Raw genomic sequence first — 23,394 nt, 5'->3', positions numbered from 1 at the left:
ATTTGGTGCATTCTTCAATTCGTCAATATCACAACAAAGTGAGCTTACATGAATGGGGGATCACAAAGAAATATTTTGTTTTGGTTTTTTAGTCATTTGTATATCAATATCAATTACTGCCTAATTCAGTTAGATATATCTGTACATCAAAACAGCGGTATTCAATATACGTACTATAAATGTACATATGTATGCTTTTGTGCACGAAGTAAATTGGAAATATGGGTATGATCAATTTATATACGTATACATACATATGTACAGTATTCGGAAATAGGCAGGTTTGTTTGTTTAGGGCGAGGATAACATCTATGTCTATTTGAAAAACTATGAAGGAATATATGTGATTTGTAGCTATATACGGATGAAGATCTGCGTAGAAGTTTCTCACATAAAATGAACACAAAACCTTTATACCCGAAACGCGAGTTTCCGGTATTCTGACTTGTTTCTAACAGCTCAGGTTGCCCGATGTAGTGAACGTAGATGGTGAGGCATTGCTATGTCAAAACCGGGAATACATGAAAATTGCCATTTTTCTCCTCAAACACAGAATTACTAGAAATATTTACAAAGCAATAAAAATGGAATATGTCCCTAGTATCTGTAGATGTGTGGCTTGATGTCTAGAGTTGAGATAATTACTTTCCCGGTCAATCTGAAAAAAATCTTTACAGAAATCATCATCTGCTTTCCTGCTAAATTATCCAGGCAAAGAAATTCATTGCGATCTGTAGTTTATATTTCAGCAAGTTTTTGCTAATATTTACATTCTTTGCAATGGCTTACCAGGCAATATCAGTCATATCATTCCTCCTTGCATTTAATTTATTGCCAACAAACTAATGTTCCCTCAAAAATGTTTACATTTTCTCATAATTTTTACCTGAATTCTAGAAATTTTATAAATATTGAATGACCGGCATTTTGCCACAAGGCGTCTACCACCAGGTATCTAATTAACACAAGCTTACCTGAAGTAAAAAAACCTAACTCAAGAACAAGCTGAGAATCAGACTAGAAACAAGCACTTATAACAGGTTTTTCGAAGTTTCATTCTTTTGCTCGTATAAATTTTATGGTATGACTAAGGCACAAGCTGCCTGTGCACGAGTCACTGGAAAGTCACTATGCAAAGTGGTTCTGGATTTAGCCAAGAAATATATTCGCTTTGTCGTCACTACCATTGTGTTTTTAGATCAGTTATTTCATCAAAAGATTCAATATAAAATATGAAATTTCCAGGTCTATGAGGGAATATTGTTTTAAACTTTAGCCTGCTCCATTCCAATGTTTCGACCCTTGGGAATCGATGAAAAAATGTCTTCGAAAACAAATTCCGCAGCGAAATTATTTAATATCCTTTATATTGTGAAGAGCTGCAGAAAACTTTACAAATAGGTCACACCACCAAATACAACTTAGGAGAGGAAACCCCCGTCAAATAGATATTCAAACAATGCATATAAATCATGGGCAGATTTCATGAAATCGGGAAATCAGTAAAAAGTTCAGTAGTATATAATGTTTTATGAACAAAAATCGATGATAAAATCGATTTGGACCTTCACAAAACCTTCTCACAAAGAGTCGCGGAATTTCGATTGGTAAAAAAATGCGATATGCTCCTGAAATGTAACAAAAAGAAGGGGTTTTTGACAACAATTTGAATCGTAAACGGCCTTGTTCCGGGGGAACGATTCGTCTCGATTTCAAAAGCTGGATTTAAGGTTCAAGGTTCAAGAATCAATTTTTTTATTTCACATCTTCCAAATGTCATCAAAAATACGCCATGTGGATGACTGTATTGAATGCACTTTCCTTCGTAGGTATATGTACCCTGGAACATAGCCATCTCGGTCCTTTTCGAGTGCTTTAGCAGCGCATGGACGCTGGGTCCCTTCAGGTATTTCTTCAATGACAAATCGAAAACAACGATGAAGAAGAGCTTTACTGTGTTGGTAATTACAGGTTAAATCGTTTATCATTTTTCTAATCAAATCACGTTTTATAACGCGATTTCCAAAAAGTAGCCTTTCTCAACTTTGTGATATAAATTCTATACGTTTGGGGGCTCCCTATACATGCAAAGAGGGAATGTAATTTTTCCCCCCTAATGTACACGTGTGGGGTTTTAAATGAAAGGTTTCATTTAGTACTTTCATAAGCGTAAATCACAAAGTAGGGGAGTAGGGTCAAAATTTGCAAACTTAAAGTAAGGCTGGATCCAACCCAAAAATCTGAAATAAAAATCAGGGTATAAGCACATTATCCTGAATAAAATCACCAGATACTTAAATAAATTTAAAAACAAGTATATTACTAACTTTTTGAAATTTACCGAAAAAACTCCTTAAGTTCATCCTAAGAGTACCAAATACAGTAGTTTCATGGAAATCCTGCTATAAATGTCAAAGTTATAGCAGTTATAGCAGTTCCTTTGTAATTCATTCCCGAATTATCGGTTCGAAAATAGACGGAAAAGGGAAGGAAGATTATGCTCTTAGTATAGTGCGACTGGTAGGGGTGGGACTTGTGGTTGTGCCAGACTTCCCCTTGTTTCGCTATCTTAAATTCCTTGCGTGCAATAACGTTATACTCAGATGAGGCTCTAGATCACTGCCTTGCTCAATTTTTCGTCATTAAAGACAGGTCCTTCTACGAAACTATAGAAGACCCCAAAATATGGCAAAGGCGATCGAACAGAACGGATAATATTTCATTTAATTGATCTTAGTTTTTTATGTAAGACACGAACTAGTGGCTAAGGCAGTACTGCTCCTCGCTCAACGATGTGTGGGAGGGTGCGCGACTCACGACAGCTCTGACTCAGCTAATTTGGTTAACGACCATGCAATGGCGACACCACATCGGCTAAATTAATCATAAAAAGTCAACATGGAGATAAAGAGATACTATGCTATGCTATGCATATTTCCCCTATGACGCAGAAGAAGTTCCCAGTGGAACATTCATCAGAGCTATCCAATATGCCAAAAGTAAAGGCATGGGGGTAATAGCAGGACATCAATGCAAGAGGATCGAGAATACTGGAGTATCTAGTAGGAATCGATTTTCAGGTCCTTAATTTGGGTAATGAACTCGCTTTTTTCAACGGCCAGGCGAGAGGTCATCGACATCACGGTGGCATCCCGGCTCTGGTCGGAGTGTAGAGAGTATCAAACGATATCACACTCTCGGATCAAAGACGCATTGATTTCGTGATGGGCAGGGATCCGTCGCCACCCACTCCATTTCGAAATCCGCGAGATTGATTTGGAGGACAAATTGGGCGACATATAAAATAGAATTGAGCGCCCGAGTCACGATTTCTGGCAAGCGCATCAAAAGCATTGCTGGAATTGAGAAGACAACCCAGATGATCACAACTTGCATGAGAGAAGCTTGTCCACTCAAGATGCCAAAGAAGGGTAAAACACCATGGTAGAACCAGATTTGACAAAACAGAGGAGAACGACAAGGATACTCCTCAGTCGTGCTTTGAAGTATGATTTAGGCTCTAGCTGGAATCGTTATAAAGAGGCACCGAAGGCTCTAAAAAAGAGCATAAGATCGGCTAAACGATCATCATGGAGACGCTTTTGCGAAGAGACTAACTTTCTTTAGGCAACCTCAAAGCTGAAGCGGATTCTGGTTACAGAACGTAGCGAGAAGCTGGGTTATTTGCATTTACAGATTGGAAGATACACAAAAAGCGATGAAGAAATGGCAACCCATTTGCTTGAAGTGCACTTCCTATGCAGCATCCAAAATCTAATCGCGGGGCCTACAGCGGCATACAGCTTTCAGCCAAGAGGCTGGAATCTGGCATGCAAAGTAGTAACGCTGGAACGAGTAAAATAGGCATTTAATTCATTCAATAGATGCAAGTCTGCAGGTCCGGATGGCATCATTCCTGCGCTAGTAACAGAGGAAATGGATGCCCTGGGTCTACATATTCGGAATATATATCGTGCATGCCTAACACACGCTTATATTCCAATTAACTGGTGTGATGTAAAGGTGATATTTATTCCCAAACCAGGAAAACCCACCTACGCAAATAGCTTCCGACCGATCAGTCTAACGTCTTTTCTACTAAAAGGACTAGAAAGACTAGTAGATCGATTCATAAGGGATACACACATTCCTAAATTGCCACTTCACTATAGGCAACACGCTTACCAGGAAGGCAAATCCACGGAGACAGCACCCCATGAACTCACGGAAAAAACTGAAAAGGCGATGTCTGAAAAAGAATACGCCTTAGGTGCATTCATGGACATCGAAGGTGCCTTCAATTATGACTCATTCGCGGGAATTTCTAATGCGGCAAAATAGCATTAAATCTGGCCGCCGTTAATCAATTCGATCCTTCACATGATAGAGTGGAGAAAATACCACATATTGGTCGGCCAGAAGCAGGATGTTTTACGGGCTGCCCACAGGGAGGGGTTCTCTGGAAGCACCATATCCAGAAACAATATCAGAAATCCTGCAGATTGCTCTGGTGTTGTAAGAATGCGATAAGTAAGACCTGGAGACTTTCACCAAAACAGATACATTGGATGTATACATCCATAATAAAATCCATTTTGATGTATGCATGCATCGTCTGATGGCCGAGACTGAACTTTGCTAACAGCAGGAAGCTGCTAACGGACATTCAGAGGCTTGGTTGGCTTGTACTACGCCGACTGCGGCACTTGAAGCTATCCGACCTAATCACCAAAAGAGGAGAATGGTTGATAAATGATCCTTTCCACATTACAGACTTAATAATCTTCATCGACGGGTCAGTTATGTGTGCCTGGTGTTCTCGGGGAATCCGATTATGAAACTGGCCCGAGCCCTGGGAAAAATGACGACCATATTCCAGGCGGAGATATATGTCATTTCATTGGCAGCAGAAGAATGTCTGTGACAAAAATAGGGGGGTCGCACCATTCGAATCTGTTTCGAAAGTCGGGCGGCATTATTAGCACTAAACAGCAACGACATATCAAGCCAGGTGGTGTGGAGTTGTCATCAGGTGCTTCTGAAACTTGGCCGACTGAACGAAACATTCCTGATATGGGAGCCGGGTCACTCAAACATCGCTGGTAATGAGGTGACTGACAGACTGGCTCGCCGCGGGTCTGGATCCACAATGGTGGGGCCAGAACCAGCTTTTGGAATCGACTATCCACTGTCAAGTCTACCCTGAACACCCTGAAGTGTGAAATAGCAAGAATTCACGCAGCCGAGTGGGGAAATTTGAACTCTTGTCGGCAGGCGAAAATCCTTGTGAAAGTGCCTGGGGTCACTAGAGCGACATTTTTGTTGTCCCTTAAGAAATGGGACATGAAAACCCTGGTAGGGCTTTTAACGGGACACTCCTCCTCCATGTGGAAAATATTGAGATGGTAGTTTCAGCTATGTGCAGCCAATGTGAGGAGAAGGAGGAGACGGCCTTGCACTTTTTTGCACCTGCCCGGCTTCCTCAGATCTCAGACGAAGACACCTTGGTAAGGTTTTCTTCAGTGAAGAATCTGCAGACTCTCTGCCTCTGGAGAATGTTCTCAGATTCGCTAAAGCCTGCGAACGCCGTAGGCGGGAAACCATTGAGTAGGCGATTTACGGGGATAGTACAATGGGCCTAACAATGGCTTGAGTGCTCGAAGCTGCGGCTCCCCCAGTAAACTAAACTAAAACTTATATAAATAAAAAGCTTTGGAAAATATGCAAATAATACACAATGACTTTTTACTCAACTTTGTAGCGGCAACCATAAACTTCTGTTTGGGAAGCAAAGAATATTGAAAAGTAGACCTTCCTGCAGAGGTTCTTTTCCAGCAAACATATAAACAATGAAAACTCACTGATTTTAACATTCCCTAAGTTTCGTAGATGAACTGACAAATATTTTCTCGTCCTTCCCCTTACACTGTTTACCAAATTTAGCAAAACAGCCGCAACACTTCGTATAAGTTTGAATGGATCATCTGTAGGAATAGTAAATATGCCAGTGCGTCTCTCAGATGGATTTGAAGGCAAATCGTACGAAACTTAAAAGTTCCAAGTCAAATCCAACGATATCTTCGTCATAAATCTCCTGATCTGGAGTTTGGCCGACGATGGATTGTCAAATTCGCCTGTTGACTTATCTGCCTTGCATTAATAACGGACTCTATTGTGTAATCAACAACAGAGCGGGCTATTTCCTGATTAAGTGCACTTTGCATTATCACTTCCTCTTCTTAATGGTGTATGAGCACCTGATGTGAGCATATAATTTGATTACGTTTGGAAGTACATTGGTGTAGACGTATAAAACATGAACGCCGGAATTGGCCCCATCTTTTATTTTTAGACTTTATTTTTCTAAACTTGCGCTTGCCAGAGAACTTCAGTGTAGCCAATAATTGCACAAATGCTGCCATGAATGTTAACTAATTCGCCTTTGAATTACACTTCAAGAAGATTTGTTGCGAGTAGGATATGATTAAACTACGCCTATTCATCGTAGTTATCTTAATTGTTGGTTCTACTTTACTCTCGACGTTTGTAGATGACGCAACTTAATTAATAGCAGCTATAATGCTCTCGCCAAGCGCTCGGTTAGGAGTGATAACTATGTTTATTAACAATAGTTAAAACACTGGGAAAGCTTTTCCACGAACATCTGATCGATTTTTGCGAATTATTCGCTGAATCACAAACGGAGACATTCGAATGGGTTTCAGACTTCCCCGAAAATGTATCATAGTCACCAATGATAACGACTATCAATGTGACTAGAAGATAAGAGATTATTCCCCACAAAACAGGTTAATTTAAATGTGGCTACATGCTTCGAACATCCACTTATGAAGTACGAATGTATCAGAAAATCTTCACGCGATAATCGAATAGACACATTACCACATACGAGCCCCTCTCAGTATTGTGTATACGTGAAGTATCTTTTTCGAGAAAAAAAAGATTGAATTGAAAGAATTCATTCGACTTGGTTTAGTGGCTTTTGTCAGTTCGTGGTGAACGTACTAAGCGTTCGTATAGCGCTCCCTCGCTCGGTAGTTCGTTTAAGCATGCGTGCTATTCGAGTGTTCACAACTCATCGGTGTCGATGGATAGTGCCGCGTTTAAAGGGTTAAAAAGAAAAAAATCAGTCTAAAGAGAGAAAAAGTGAATAAAAGTAGAAGTGATTAAAGAAAGCAAATAGTGTTATTGCAGTTTATATTGTTATTATTGAAATAGTGTTACTTGTTGACAAGTCTGTGATATTTTTGAAATATTGGATTCGGAGCGAGCCGGGATCCATCTGTGAGCAAACTTAACGTTTTGCTTGGAGGAAATATTCAATCTCTTGCGGTGTGTATTGAAAAGGTAATTCTGCTCATGATATAAGTAATCTGCGGGGAAAAATCCGCGATTTGCACGCGAACGTTATGCCTATTTTTGAAACCCACCAGCAATCGTTCCACCCACCCAGCGAATTTCCGACAGTGACCGTGATCTTCATGAAATTGTAGCTTTACACCAACCAAATCGGTTCGGGCCTTGTTGCTATGTCTGGTTGAGATCAGTGCTTCTTGAATATAAGTATATATGTGTGTATCCAAGAGATATTTTCTTCTACATGAAAGATATTAATTATTCTTAACCTCGAAAACTTGGAGCAGTCGGCTCACTATCATCAATGTGATCCATCACAGACTGTTCTCCGACACAAGATCGATGCAGATGTTTGCTCCTCGGTTGGTGATGATGGTACGAGATCGTCGGTCAAATGTCGTGGACCAAGGAGATCTTGCGCGAGCGTTCGTCACGCCCGCGGTTTGTGCCTCCTCCGAGTGGCCTACCTTGAACCTAGACGAAAGCTTGAAGTTCGCTTCTTTGGAAGCAGCACACGAAGAGTTCATCACAATTTCCGTTCGCTTTGATGATGCAGACTATGATTAGATTATCAGAATTATTTCATCGTGTGCTCGCTGAAGAACGACCATCGATTTATTAGTATGCACATCACACAACGTCAATCGTTCGTCGCTGATTGAAACATATCCCGAGCTGATAAGGTATAATATAGGAGCAGTGGGCGTTGCGGACACCTTGAGGGTACTTTGGATTCTGAAAAGTTGAAAATTACCTCATAGCCATGTTGACGTTGCCGTTTTATAACGTCTCTGAGTTTTGACTTATTCCCTTTTTCTAGAGCTCAGTGTTTTCACACTTTTTGTTTCCTGCCTATAACCCGAAATAAATTATAGAAAGAAAGAATTTTTTCTTCCATTAAAGTTCAAATAACCACAGTTTATGTTATATATCGTTGAATATAGCTTCTTCAAAAAGTTCTCTAGAACAGTTTCTGTTTCAATTAAAATATGTGTTAGCCTTCTTATTCTCAAACCAAATGCTATGGAGGTGATTTGTCTCAAAAGCGAGTCAAACACAAATATCCTGGCCTGAGTCCGTAACGTACAAAGGGGAAGCTGACGCAGAATTTTACACATTGCATTGTATTTCTGTGGAAAAGTTATATTTCTAATGAAGTTCCTAATATTGCTTTTCAAAACCTACCTCATAATTTTCTCAATTACTTCCCTTATATTATGATGCAATTGTTAAAAAAAAAGTTATTGCATCTAAAAATGTTAAATACGGGTTACGTTGATCACAGAAAATATACGTCAGCGATGCATTCTGTCACCAACAACTTTTTCTTCTCGTTATCGGTGATCTTGGCTGATGGATATGATGGAGTTCAATAGCTGATGGTATTTTTGGGAAATGTAGCTGTAACTGGATTTAGATGCTCTTATGGAATATATGAAGATTAAATCTTCAGAGCCTTCTTTTCGACGACGGAAGTTGATTTATTTATATTGCTTCTTGTAAAACCATTTCCAATCGCAAATCTTCTTTGAATGAGAGTACTGGGCAAGACAAATTTCCTCAGTTGCTCCTTCGCAGGATTTTACTTCCATTTATATGTTCGTATTAAATGTCGTAGAACAATTAACCGTAGTTTGGTTTTAAGTCCCTTGCTCTAAAAGTTTTGTGGAAAACACTTTGCCCGTTTTATTTATCATGAGGTTGCATCGAATTTACGGTAGAAAATGGTGGTACGTAATCATTATTAATCAGTGCCAAGAGTCAAAGATGCCAATTAGTATTTATTGTTACTTTATTACTTGTGAAATTTGTAAAAGCCACGACCGTTCGATGGTCCCCTGGTTGAGCCCCAATAGCCCTGGGTTCGAATACCAGTCGTCACGTACGTTTGAGTTTGTCTTCGTGTTTTCTGGCTACTACGAGTTTAAATATATAAACTAAGCGTTAAATCTGGTGATAATGAACTGTTGGGAAACAGAAGTTGTATGATGCCTTATATTTCAGAACCCCTTGAAGAGAGGACATATTATATATGCATTCATATACAAAACGTCATAATGAAACTCCTCGTACCCCGAATGTATTCAACAAAGAAACCTGAAAGTAACACGATGATGCCCTCTTTTGAAATTTGGGCTACTTAATATAATCAAAAGTTGTAAAATATAACCAATATCAAATTTACCATTTTCTAAAAGTTTGTTCAACTTATTTAGGTTATTATTATAGTGGTTCGAAGTAGTGGTCGTTTTTTTTTTAAACAAAAACTCCGAGGAGGTAGAGCAAATTCGGAGTTATAGCAGCAATATTTTTTGATATAGGAAAAAATAAAACGAAATGTGGAAAAAAAGAACTGAAATATTATATAAAGGGGATACATGGGTTTTGAAGTGAAAAATCAACGCCAATTTTGCCTGAAGGGCCTTTGAAAAAGAAAAGAAAGACATAAGAATTGCACGAGTGTGCATTTATAGTTTTATTTAGGTTTAGTGAAGATTTTGATTTCACTTTGATGTTTCTTAGTATGTATTACATCTAGGAGTAGGAAAACACCCCAATAAAATTATCTTTTCTGTAGGATATGAAAAATAAGCAATGAACTTTCCCTTAATAGACGCTCAGTTTTATCTGATTTATGCGAGTTGGCTTCGTTTTCCTCTACATAAAATACTTTTCAACGACTGCGGTGGATTTGCCGTCACAGATCGTTAAAATATGCGCTCCCATTCATATATGTATACACGCATGTGTATGAACTACATATACAAATTGCACTGAAATACAATAAGTTAACCTTTTAAATCATCGCTTCTGCTTTCAGCTGTTGATAATGAAAGCACAGCGTGACAAGGGAGTCGTTCAAATGTACAATAATTAACAATAACAGGTTTTTACACTCGCCGTTTTCGGAATCTTTGTTATCAACACTTTTCATCACACCGTAATTGAATTGTAACGATTCTCTAGAAACGCAATCAAAATCCTATCACCTTCAGGTACGAAATATTTTTTATGTATTTTTATCTCTAATGATTCAATCGATAAACGGTGTTACCCATAGCGAGGCTGCCTCTGCAGGAAATGTAATGTCTAAATTAATTTAAAATGAAAGAAATCAATACCACATGTGCAAACTCGGGGTATAGTGTTTTTGTTTTTTAAGAAAAAGCGAATATGCGTAAAATTACTAATTGTTTGGCATCAAATTCGGGGCAATTTCATGGTATAATTAAGGGACTAATAAGAATAAGTGAAAGTTGAGTGTGAAAAGCAGTCCAGCGAATGCTTTTGGGAGTCTTTATTAACTATAATACGATGTTTATTCCGTTTGGATTAGAGTAAGATTATTTCTTGGGAAATCATGAAGAATATTGTTAAATAAAAAAAGGCAAACAGCAGATGGAAACGATGTATAATCATCGAAAATACTGTTTGCTCGATCTCAAATTGTTTGATTATTAGATGTACTTACTTTAGAAATGGAAAAGAATGTCTCAAAATGGGATCTGGGGAACCTACTGCAATTTGCTCCATCAGCCAAGATGTTTGAATTAAACGGAAAAGGACCAACTACAAACTCATGGTTGTAGACATTCCGCAAGTCCTTATGACACTGCAATAAAATTTTCCATTAACTGTGATGTGAAAAATTGCTTCAAAATTTTATTGAAAACAGAAGATAGTCTAATACAATAGTTCGGGTGACTTAGTAGTTAGAGCCTTAATTTTTCAAATCGAAAGGTCACGGTTCAAATCTCACCAATGGCAAAGGGATTTGTATCGTAGAGAGTGAATGAAATACTAACGGGAGGTTTGTCTTATGACGCATATCCCACTGGAGGACATCAAGACCGACTAAAGCTTAAGGGGTTGCACCCAACTATAAATACCCAGCAAGTCACTAACACTATACGACATTCATATTTGTTGCCATAAATAAATTCGTAGATAAAATTTTGGGGGAAAACTGATGTAAGTTTGCTGGGGTTACTGGGCTACTGTTCTTTATAAAAAATCATTTGTTTCGTGGAATCAACAGATAAGACATAATATCAGGTATGAGAATAGATTTATTTTAAAATATAGGGGTAAATTTCTGAAAATCGGAGTAAGCTCTTATTAACTTTATTTGAGTAGATATCGTAATCGAATGTTTTTTGAGGCCTAGATTGTGTATAGATACATCAGTGTGATTTCTTAAGATTTTTCGGTTGGGGTTAGGGCACACATTGTGAGTTTTCACTCTGTCTGAAAAAAACCCAACACAAAATAATGCACGCTGTACGTCTAGTGGTTCACAGACCACATATTCTCTCCAAATTTCACAACGATAGCTTCAATGGTTTCGGAGTAAATTTCGTATGACAGAGGGACGGACCGATATATATAATCCGATTTTAATAAGGTATCCTTTCATACAAACCCTTAAAAAGCACACAAACTTAATTTTAAAATGAGGCGTTTATTAGAAAATATGATGGTATATCAGGTTAAAACCAAGTAAATTTTTTTTTATGAAAGCCGTGAACAAATATAAGTACATTTGTATGAAAATATATAATAAAAATATGTTTATCAATTGTTACTTTGGCGCACATTGTATTAATATCTACTTATACTATTATTTTTTTTTTGTAAATCCAAGAATAATTTGTATAGTAACGCAGTTGTTCTTATATTTCTGCCATTCGGTATTGTTATCAATTTCACTAGACAACGATATCACATTCTCTATCAAAGCCATAAGACTTTGAAGTTGGTCAGCAATTACTGTGTTGACTTGATCTTCAGAGCCTGCATATTCTAAATTTTGAGAGAAAGACAGTTCCAAAAGACCTTGGTCGATTGTTTCTTGATTAGGGTATTCTTCACTCTTGGAGCGGTGTTTTTTCGGTCAATAAAAAAAAATTGCATCTTCAATGTTCAATTTTGTCCAGGAATCTTTAACAAACATCAAAGAATTATTTCGGCAAAAAGCAATGAAAAAGAAAAAGGTTTGAATGTTGACATGATTTCTGTTGGTGAAATAATAGGAGAGATGACTTAGTTGCTCAAAGGCAATAACATCACTGTAACATTCGAATGGAGCAAATTCAGGTGTGCCCTACGTTTCCTAAATCAACGATATTTTGAATGAAATATTTTTTTTTGCAATATTTTTCAACTATCAACCGTCATCCCAAAAGTCTGGATGAAAATCAGTGAACATGTAAAGATAAGTGAGATATCTCTTTTAGCGCTCGAGTATTCTGGGACTTATGAAATAATGGGAGTTTACATTTGAAAATAACAACAGCATTTCCACGAAACAGCAGTATAAAATCCGGTATACGTTACGATAAATCGGAGAGGTGCAGGTCACCTGTACCGGTAAGCCTGAACCTATATACCAGCTACAGAAGGCCGAACTGTATAGACGAAACGACGTGTGCAGGAGAGAGGTTACACCAACCGAAATTCAATTCTTTCTACCTGCGCAGGCGAGTCGACCTGAGTGTGGGTGTGTGTTAGTCCACTGAGAAAAATCTTTTGGTTAACTTTAGCATGTTTTTCCTGCAGCATACGAAGGTACATTTTCCGGTTTACTTGGGTAGATTAGTCTGACAGGTATACCATAACGTTCTCTGGAAATCGATGTCAAAATATTTTCTTTGTAAAATCAAATCATCGCAGAAGAAAACCTCTTTATTCCTGGTTATGTTTTACGTAACCCTTTAACAAGTCGGGAAACCGGAAGCTGGACGCTTCAGGTATGAAAGGTTTTGTGTATTTCTTATATAAACACATTTGAGTGTGTATTTGCCCCATTAGTACATAGCACGTAATATATGGATATATTATGTGAGAGTATCCACTTTCGGGTGATATTGACATTCATAGTCTCAAATTTACAAAGAAGCGGCAACTTTGACCTATTATAAGTTTGTTTGTTTGTTAGTGCGATTCCCACCAAACTTGGTAGGATTATGTTCTATGTGATAGTTTTGTTTCACACAAAACCTTAAAAATGACTTCAGCAAGAACTTAGTAGTAAGGTTCGTGTTTTTTTTGTGTAAATATATGCGTAGGAGGAATCAAGAGATTTAGAAGTTTGATTTAGTACTTTTACAAGCAGTCAGTTTTGCATCCGTTTCAAAATAGAGGAGTAAAATATCAAAAATATAAACTCAAAGTGAAATTATCCAACCAAAAAAATCTAAATCTAACTTCATACCTTCCTAGGTCCCAAAGCATATACCATTTCGATATTCACTCATATCAATTTAAAAATATTATACAACATTATATTGAATATATTATTTACCGGAAAACAATTCAATTTTAGCGAAAGTAAAAATACACCTTTTACGTCATTCATTTATTTAATCGATAGAAACACCGCTAATGTACATTTTGTTATTTACAGTTTGAAAATTAGTATGAAAAGAAAAAGGATATAAAAACTAAAGTAAAGTGATCAACAGTTTTCTTGGGGGCCCGGAGTTAACATATTTTCTGAAAAAAAAGCGATAATAGAGGGCCCTGAAGAATTTTCAACCTAAACTTGTACAATTTTCTTCCCGGGCCGCATTTGTCTGCATAGTTTTCACCGCGGGCCAGGATTTTCTCTCTGCGGCCCTGGTGCTGACCTAAGAAAACGAAGGGTCGTGTTAAAAATATTGAACTCAATCAAAATGAAAAATATTGAAATCTCAAAAATTAGAGAAATTGAAAGAAGTCCCATCGGTCATTAGTTTATAAAAGTGCAAAGCGGAAAGAGTATTGTATGTGTATGTTTTGAAAAAGTGTAAAATAACGTCTAATTTAGACTTATGCCTTCTTAAATTAGGAGTAATGTAAAGAAAATTCAGAAAACAACCATTATATTGCCTCTTTGCAATGCAAATGGGAAAGGAAAATATGAAATATCGTTTTTCATTGAGTTTTAATCCAAAGATTTCAAATGTTGATTCAGTTTTACCAATACTATTATTGTTTTCTATAGAAAAAATCTTTTCATTAGAAACTATCGTTAATAATAACTTCAAAAACACTTTAATGTAGCTTAGATGCAAAATAAGACACTTAAGAAATCATAGTAATGTCGGAACGAACGATAAAATAAAGCATATTTGCAGATAAGCAGGTTTCCATCTCATTCTTGATATTTTTGAATCAAATCACTTTAGTAAAAGTATATTATGGTTGATATTTCAATCTAATAAGCATAAAATTCCTTAATTTGACATATATTATAGGCTTTAGATTGAAAAACTGTTCACATGGTTATAATTCATAGTCATGTTGTGTTTTCAAGAGTATAAATAACTTTGGAAGCAGTGCCTCTCCCTTCCTTGTCAAGGGGAGCATTAATATCCAATGAACGTTTAGTGAGGATATTTTTGCTGACACCCTTATTTGAATAAACCCCCGTCCAATTACTCGTGATTGAGCGGAATTTTTGGAAATCCCCTTTACTTTACAAGGGGACGCAAATCATATGAACTAAGTACCGATGGAGTATGTTCTGATTCCATCTAGAATAAACATTGTGTGCATTGGAGTGGCGGCCGGTTTAGAGAATTACTCTGCATTCTCGAACAGACAGGTATCTTCATTGAGGGGAATGAGTATCTGTGGGAATGAATTTTAGCGAAGGAGTTTTTTCCTGTGGAGTCCAATCTTTAAGGCAATCGAAACCTTTATAGCAATTTGATTGCATATCTAGTTAGTGCGGAGTATTCTCGGGGCTTGCTACAGTTATTTCAATGAAAACTAGGAATAACAGTGAGGCCCGCATAATTTTCTCCTCAGAAATGGATCATTTGCACCCCGGGCCCCGTTTTCCGCATAACTTTCACCCCAAGGTATGATTTTCTCCCTACGGCTTTGATCGCGATTATTACCCTTTGTGAAGGTATAAAGAATAAAATTGTCTGCATATCGTGTTACATAATTCTGATTTTGGCTGGGAAATGCGCAGAAAGGATGGTACCTTATTGGAGGAGTCATTAATTTGAAGGACAACTCGAAGATTTTGACAATGGAGGGAGATGATTTTCTTAGATGTACCAACATTGTTAGTCGTAGATGCATTTTCACAACTAAACTAACTCTTCTGTGGAGTGGAGGACATCCCTAAATTTTCTTATTATTTTCTCCACTTTGATTTTTAAAAAAACTTTAATTTCACATCACCCATGACGAACCATAGTTTGAACCTGGGCCAACGAGTGTAGATATGTGCAATTGGTTGATAAGCTATCAGTAGGTCTTCCTGAAATCAGATGGTCTTCCTGAAATCCGATGGTATTAATGTCGTCAGATGAAGCATTCGATTATGGTGCCATGGGTTATGATCCAAAGAATTGGAAAATATCTGTATTGGAAGTTACGTTGATATTACTGCTAATCAGGGAATGGGCTGACGTTTAGATAATGCAAAAGAGTTGAATGTTCTTGAATATGATGTATACAAGCTTGGCTGTGGTTATTTCGAATAATTTAAACAAGTTTTAATGTACAGGGAGGAGAGAATCTGTTGGAGATTGATAATGTGAGTGAGTACATTTTGCAGTAGTATAAGCTAGTTTAGCACAAGAACAATATTTGAAGTTTGTTTGAACTATGTCTACAAGCTTGACTGACCATGGAGTTGATATTCAATATGTAGTGGTCGAACATCTGCATTGCATTGGGATTGTCCGGCAAATTGTGGGGAGTTTGTAGTAGGACGGATTTAAGGTTGATCTCTTTATAATTAATATGATAATGAACCCAAATCATGTCCTCCTTTTCTTCCATTTCTTCAAAGAAAAATCTCCTGTCATTTGACGTTTTGTCTTTAATTGTTTCATCGGTGCGAGCTGTGTCAGACGCAGACACATTTTTCGTGTTTTAATTTCATTTCATTGAATACACAGTACCACTGGATTTACGATGCTCCTTTCCTAATTGTATCTTATTTATGTTTTTCCATTGGATGTGACATAGTTATCTGGTTACATGTGACTTTAATTTTTAAGGTTTTGTGTGAAACAAAACCTTATTAGAATAGAGTTGACGTCTGTCTGTCTGTCACACCCGATTTATTCAGAAACGGCCAAACCGATTGCCACAAAAATTGGTGACAGCATGTGATCTGCTATTCCCTTTACATAGAGCAAGTGGCGCCATTTTGTGTTAAGTTTACATGTGAATGGAGGATGCAAATTTTTTTCATAAAATGTGGCCATGTGAGGTATCAAATGAAAGGACTCAATTAGTACTTTTCGAAACTGGTTCTGAATATTTGATATCGGCTGAAACGTAGGGAAGTAGTGGCTTAAAATATGACCACCAAAGAGTATAACAGGTCTCGTTCTCAGAACCTATCCAAACGAAAAATCTAAAAAAAAAATCACAGTGGTGCATCTCCACGAAATCTAGACCTCAAAATACATCGGGTTCTGATATCGGCACAAATAAAGTTAATAATAGTATATTTCCACATTTTGAAAAATTTTCCCGACAGTCCCCATTATGTTCATCCCAGAAGTGCAAAATTCGGTATGGGGACAACATAATGCACAACTTGGTCAGGTTCATATAAGTTTGATGAAAATCCAACTATTATTAACAAAGTTATAGGGGGTGAAGCTTTGCCATTTTTTGTGATTTTTGTGCATTCTATAACGTGTATGACTTCATCATCACATATCAATTCGTCAATACCGCACCGAAAGAAGTTCGTATGAATGGGGTCGCTGAGAATTATTTTGTTTTAGTTTCTTAGTCGTTTGTATATGAATATCAATTACTCCAAACAACGAACATTATTCCTTTCTTATATAAATTTGTTATTGCTTCTCGCATTAAACACTGTAGTTGGATTGATGCGACACAGAACCTTCTACAGTCGTATTTTTCTTCTATTTTAACAACAAAGCAAACACTGTTCTTGGTTGCGACCAAAAAGAACTTTCCATCAAATCATTTCTACCTATTCACATTCAGGTGAAGCAAATCTTTGTGCAGAACGAAGGGTCTTCATTGGTTTGTGAAAGATGAACCCTTTTCTCTAGGTGATAAAATGTACATTTAATTTCATTTGCAAATTATAAAATCTGTGCACCCAGGTCAGTTAACAACTGCATTTAAAGGATAACTAATTTGAAGAAATGATTGTAGTACATAGTGGCAATTTATTTATTATTATATTATTTATTATATAATAACCACCAGTGAAAGGGAGATCTTCGTCGGCCAGATACTCTTAGATATATTGATTAGAATGTGGAAGTGGCAGTGAATAGCTGACACATTACGGAAAGGCAACAGTTCTTTCACTGATGTGTGCAATGCAGTGGAATCCACAATCCCTCAGCAACTTTTTTTTAAAAAAAAAACAGCCTTTTGTAAGGTTTTGTGTAAAACAAAACCCTAATTTTTGTCTGTGTGTCACACGCATTTTTCTCGGAGGCGGTTATAACGATTGACACCAAATTCGGTGGAAAGGTGGGAACTGTGAATGCTCACGCATACAGTGAGTTACATAATTCTACATCGAATTTAAAGGAGGGTCCCCCTACATGAAAAACGGGGGTGTACATTTTGTTTTCATCAAATATAGTCATGTGGGGTATCAAACGGAAAGTCTCGGTTAGTACTTTCCGAATCCATGACATTTGATGGAAAGGTGAGGAGTGTGGGAGTCGAAAGTGATAATTTCTTTAACGGATCCATTCTTAGGAGGCTGCCGCTATATGCTGCCTGAGCTCCGAGTTAATTCATCGTAGAAGCGTGAAATTTTTCAGCAATGAAAGCTATAATATAGTGCATGATCCAAAACTAAGTTTGCAAATCGCGCTATTACTAACAAAGTTATAATAGGTAAAATTTATCGCTTCTTTGCAAATTCAAGACTTTGAATGTCAATGTCACGCGAAAGTGGATATTTTCACATAATATATGCATATACATACATACTCAAATGTCGTTATAGAAAAAATACACCAAACCTTTGATACTTGAAGCGTCAAGCTTCCGGTTTTTCGTCAGGTTTTTTTTTTTTTAAACAAATTATGACTCAATTTTGCATTACTTGCATGGTCTCCCCATTTCCTCATAATCAGCCAGTTTCTTTGATGATTTCAAGAAATTAAAAATAGAAATTGGTTCCTACCAAAAATATCGCCAATGTCAATGAATTAAAAAGAATCAAATCTCGGACGTAATAAATCATTTCATTACCATGTCATTTACGCAATAGAGACGAAGTTGTAAAGGCCCCACTCAGCTTAGCCATCTAGATGTTGAAAGCCAAAGTTTAGAACTTCTTTGTAAGAGAGGTTGTCCATTCACTCAAAATTAATTTATACAATAATTTTTATTTTCAATTCATTATTAATTCATACATATCTTCTCCGCAGCACTAGAGACCAGATCAGTTCTTAGCCTCTGAACAACAACTTGGAACATAACTTTTACTTGTTTTCAATTATTGTTTGGGTGTTACTAGCCCATACACTCCAAAGTTGTATTCTGTCAAAGATTTTACTTTGCAACGCATCTCACAGAGCTTCTTGTCAGATCTACCTAGTAACACCTATTTTGTAGACTATATTGTCTTTTTTTCATATACACATCGTTTGATAAATTGCTCTGCAGCACGTTGTTTGCTTCATGTAAAGTTGAGAAGTTTCAATTAATATAATATCAATTCTTTTCTGACAATTGACTTTATATCATACGAACCTTTTTGTTTCTATCAATAGCGTACGTATGGTTGTTTTTCATCCCTTGGTGAGGTATAGCGCGTCAATCACACTTACGCGCCCTCATTCACGAAACACTGAAATGCACTTCAACTTCCTTTAGGATTTCCCAAGATGTCCAAAATACGGTTCTGCGTGCTTTTGGAACGACCCATCTTGGGACAGTGGGTTCCACTGCATGATGTGGCTATTAATGGAGTTATCATCCCTCCTTAATGTGTGACCTATCCACTGTCACTCGCGCCTTCCGATCAGATTGTTCACAGGTAACAGGTCTGTGTGCTGACCCAGTTCTTTGTTTAAAATAGTATTAGGTCAGCGTACTCCGATGTTACGTTACAGATATGTGTTCGGGTTTGGAGCTCTAAGCCACTTTTCATGTCCCACTCCCATATAGCAAAACTGAAAAGGCACTGCCACGCTCGACAGAAACCTTGATAGAGAAATTGATGCAGATAGGAAGAGTGTGTTGGCTCGTCAAAAGTTGGTTTTGTTGGTGTTTATTTTCAGCCCCACTCTACCTGCCTCTCTTTCTAAATCTGTTTGGGCAAAGTCCATGACACGGTGAGATAGCAAACAAATGTCATGAGGTTAGTCGAGCAGTTTGAGGAAATACATCATAGACTATAGACTACATACTACTGAAAATGTCAAAGAACTTGACCAATTACTCTATTCTTCATAAAAAGCACAAAATTTCCATTGATTCTTACAAATTGATTCGATAAAAATTAACTGCAATGAGACTAGCTGAAAAATCACTTTCTAATCGCTAAGTATAATTTTCTCGTCCTTTCGCTTACCAAATTCCTTATAAAATTTCCAGAAGTTGAAGTTTTTTAAATATTATTTGGCATTCCAATCTAAAAGTGGGGTTCGTTTAATTAATTCAAATAAAATACAAATTTATGAAGAGTGCTTCATTGGAATTGGCACTAGATCCTCAAATTTAGCTTGTAATAATTACAAAACCAATTGTAATATTTGTGAAAATATTACCCACCTACGCGCATAATCTACTTTCTACTTGGACTTGAATAGCATTCAAGTTTTGGTTTATTTACAATGATTGATTACTAATCGTTTGTTGACTAAGTGTATTTAGTAGGTAGCGCCTATTACGTACTTTGGGTATTTCTTCTCTGGAAGTTATTATTGCATGTTCGGGAAATCTGTACTCATTTATAGAAATACAGACACAGTTCTGAAAGAGAATTAACCATTCAATGAAATAGAGCTAAACATTTTCAACCTAAGACCTAAGGAACTTGTAATAATGTTAATTCGAGCTGTTGTGGTATAGAGAATGAATCGTTGAATTAAGTCAATCAATTCATTACTAGATAGGAAATAAACTTAGCAAACTACAAAATTGACATATTTTAAATGTTTTTGTTTATAAGTCAAACTAAGATTTTTTCCTACTCGTCAAATTTCAGTCAATTTAACGTTTAAAAAAATTTTCGTGTTTTGTTTCAGTTAAGCTTGGTCAAGTAAAGGATCTACAGATACAGATACAGAAAACAAACATCTCGGATTAGTGCATCTTCAAAAGCACGTGTGACGGATCGAATTCAACTAGTGATTAGGACCCAACCAATCCCCGCATCCATTACTTTTTATACAACACTGTCATATCACGTACAAGTCAAGTTTTATCTTCAATATTGAGGATCGCTATTGTACAAACTTACAATCATACACAGATAGATTTTTCAAAGTTGTAATCAGTTGCTGAGAACGAAAAAAAGACATACGCCACAATGGTTGACTACTATAAAGTATTGGAAGTATCGCGTACAGCCACTGAAGCTGAAATAAAAAAAGCGTAAGTATTCAATGATATTTGATTGTCGTTTTGAATAATTTATTGAATTAAGCCTTTTTTGGGTTTTGCAGATACAGAAAATTGGCATTAAAATGGCATCCGGATAAGAATCCAGACAAACCAGAAGAAGCTAACCGACGATTTAAGGAGATCTCAGAGGCTTATGAAGTGCTATCAGATGGTGAGTAAATTCAGAGCTTATACGAGACTGGTGCACAGACATTATTTCCAAGGCTACTTCAGAGTTCGAATAGAAGTTTTAGATATTATATGGGTAGTTCGGAAAAATTGAAAGATAGGATGGTACGCTCACAGTTGCAACCAACGAGCCCCAAGCATCTGTACACCGTTGGTGAATTGGTAGAAATTTTAGGTGTTCCTATATTTTCATATTAATTTAAATTTTGATGATTTTCAAAACTAATTACTGATTTAATTTAATATAACTCGAAATTCATAGCTAGAGAAGCAGGCAACTCTGTGGGAGTATTTTACTATAACGAATGAGCAAGGCCATAAAGTATAAGGCAAGGTTTTCTACAACTCATAAGATATGATTAATATGATGAGAAAACCAAGTACCTCGTAATCCAAGTACCTCGTAATACTGCAAGCAGAGAAAGGCTTAGGTATTCTGTTTCATTCCCCTTATAATTTAATATCAGCACCCTATTATTTATCTGCGCAATAGGCTTTATAAGAGGAGGGTATTTTTTATGAATCCTTCCTAAACTTATGTAGATAGTTATTATATATAACTTCATATCAAATACTATTGAGATTGCATTGAGTTTGTATAAATACAATTTCCCTTATTTTTTGCACACGCCCTTCGAATTATTCCTAGGTCGGAATGTCTATATTTTGAGTCTTAGCACTTGGAAAGATGAATATTATTCAACTTGATAACACGTCGGCTGCGGGCGGGGATTAGCGTAACCCTCCTTTGTGGCCGAAATTTTATTTTACTAATTAGTTTCGTTTTAAGTTGTTATGAAATTCTGTAACTTTAATTTACTTTACTTACTTTACTATGTTTTTTGAAATGAAAAAAAAACTCACTGCTCTGTAATTTTGCAAGTGCCTACCACGTGGGGGCAAAAACACAACTGCCTTAAGATATACGGCGCTACCATCTGAGGAGAGACTGTTAGCGCTGTATATATACTATCGCCAAGAACTTTTCGTTAATTCTCGAACTTTCCGTTAATTTTTATTTTATGGTTTTATTGGGTCGAAATTCTACATTACAGCATGAAATTACTGTTAGGTGCAAATTATTGATTGATAAGGAACATATGGTGGCCATTTACTCTTGAATGGGATATAGTGCGTCAACCACGCCTACGCGTCTTCATTGACGGTTTGCTTTAATTTGTTTCAGCTCCTTCCTGGACTTTCCGAGAGGCTAAAAATGACATTCTCTTGAAAAATTGATTCACTAATTGTTATATCTAATTTATTTGAAATTAATTAAAATTATTATTGTTAACTTTGAATTAAGTACCTTGCCCTTAAACAAGTCACAGAATTCCACATATGTACATGAGAAAAGGAGATGTACATTTTTCTTAGAAAAAAGCTTCTAATTCTTCAGCTTTTGTCTCGTTCACCTCACCATTCAGCGTATCAAGCCATGGTTGCTTCGGCCGGGCTTTTGATCGTCTACCATCAACTTGATGGTCAGACCAATTTTGGTACCTTAATTCTCTTTATCACGAATTACATGACAACATCATCGAAGACGCCTCTCTCAATTTTTCCACCGTCACTGCAACCCCATATCGATCGCAGATATCGTCATTTCGGATGTGATCAGAGCGTATTACGCCATTAGTCCAATGCAACATCTTCGTCCCCAATACCGCGAGATCTCTTTCACTGTCTTTTACAGTCGGCCCACATTCAGAACTATAGAGGGCGCAGTGTTGTCCACTGCAGTAAATTTTAGATTTGTGGACCACCTTCATTCAGGTTGCGCTAATGCCTCCAGAAATTTCATAACGTAGTTCTCCATTTGCTGATACCATTGACCTGAGATATTTATTCGCTCAATTCTAGGCAGATCACCTGTGTGCCTATTTCATGGTTCAATCTGAGATCATGTTACATTTTTAGACAATCATCTTTGATTTTGGACGCTAGGAAAACATCCTCTGCATAAAGCAGTGTATATGGCGCTAGACGTTGAATCTCGCATGTGACAGTGTTCATAACAAGGACAAAAGGGAGTGGTGAGACGGCGCTTCCTTGATGAACACCAAATACAGTTGTCGTAAATGTGTAATCTTGTAATCTTGTATGGGACAGCAACCGAATTGAACGGTAATTAGAACATTCTGCTGGAACTGTGGTGCTTTCTTGCCAGTCAGGTGATGTTCTACCTTCCTCAATTCGCTGAGCCACAGTGTTGGGTCCCAGCTCATCACTTTCAGATACGATGCCTTCAAATCT

General features: G+C 37.0%; 1 protein-coding gene and 1 non-coding gene across 10 annotated transcripts in view; both read left to right on the top strand.

Moving 5' to 3' along the window:
• The window catches only part of LOC119656054 (dnaJ homolog subfamily B member 6), a 215,104-nt gene that overhangs the window by 182,273 nt on the left and 9,437 nt on the right, over positions 1-23,394 (top strand). For 8 of the 9 annotated variants that reach the window (XM_038062322.1, XM_038062319.1, XM_038062327.1 and 5 more), the window contains 2 exons: positions 20,592-20,940; positions 21,012-21,121. In XM_038062322.1, coding sequence (XP_037918250.1) covers positions 20,876-20,940; positions 21,012-21,121 — 175 coding nt within the window. In that variant the 5' untranslated portion in view covers positions 20,592-20,875. Of the gene's footprint in view, positions 1-6,986; positions 7,369-20,591; positions 20,941-21,011; positions 21,122-23,394 lie in introns of those variants that run through there. The other variant, XM_038062325.1, reaches the window with a different exon arrangement.
• LOC119656349 lies at positions 14,705-14,826 on the top strand. The gene has a single exon (XR_005250051.1). It is a non-coding gene; the product is annotated as a U4atac minor spliceosomal RNA (small nuclear RNA).

Source organism: Hermetia illucens, chromosome 4, assembly GCF_905115235.1.
Source record: "Hermetia illucens chromosome 4, iHerIll2.2.curated.20191125, whole genome shotgun sequence".
NCBI classification, from domain to species: domain Eukaryota; kingdom Metazoa; phylum Arthropoda; class Insecta; order Diptera; family Stratiomyidae; genus Hermetia; species Hermetia illucens.
Note: the sequence above shows the minus strand (reverse complement) of the source record. Positions and strands in the feature narration are given on the sequence as shown.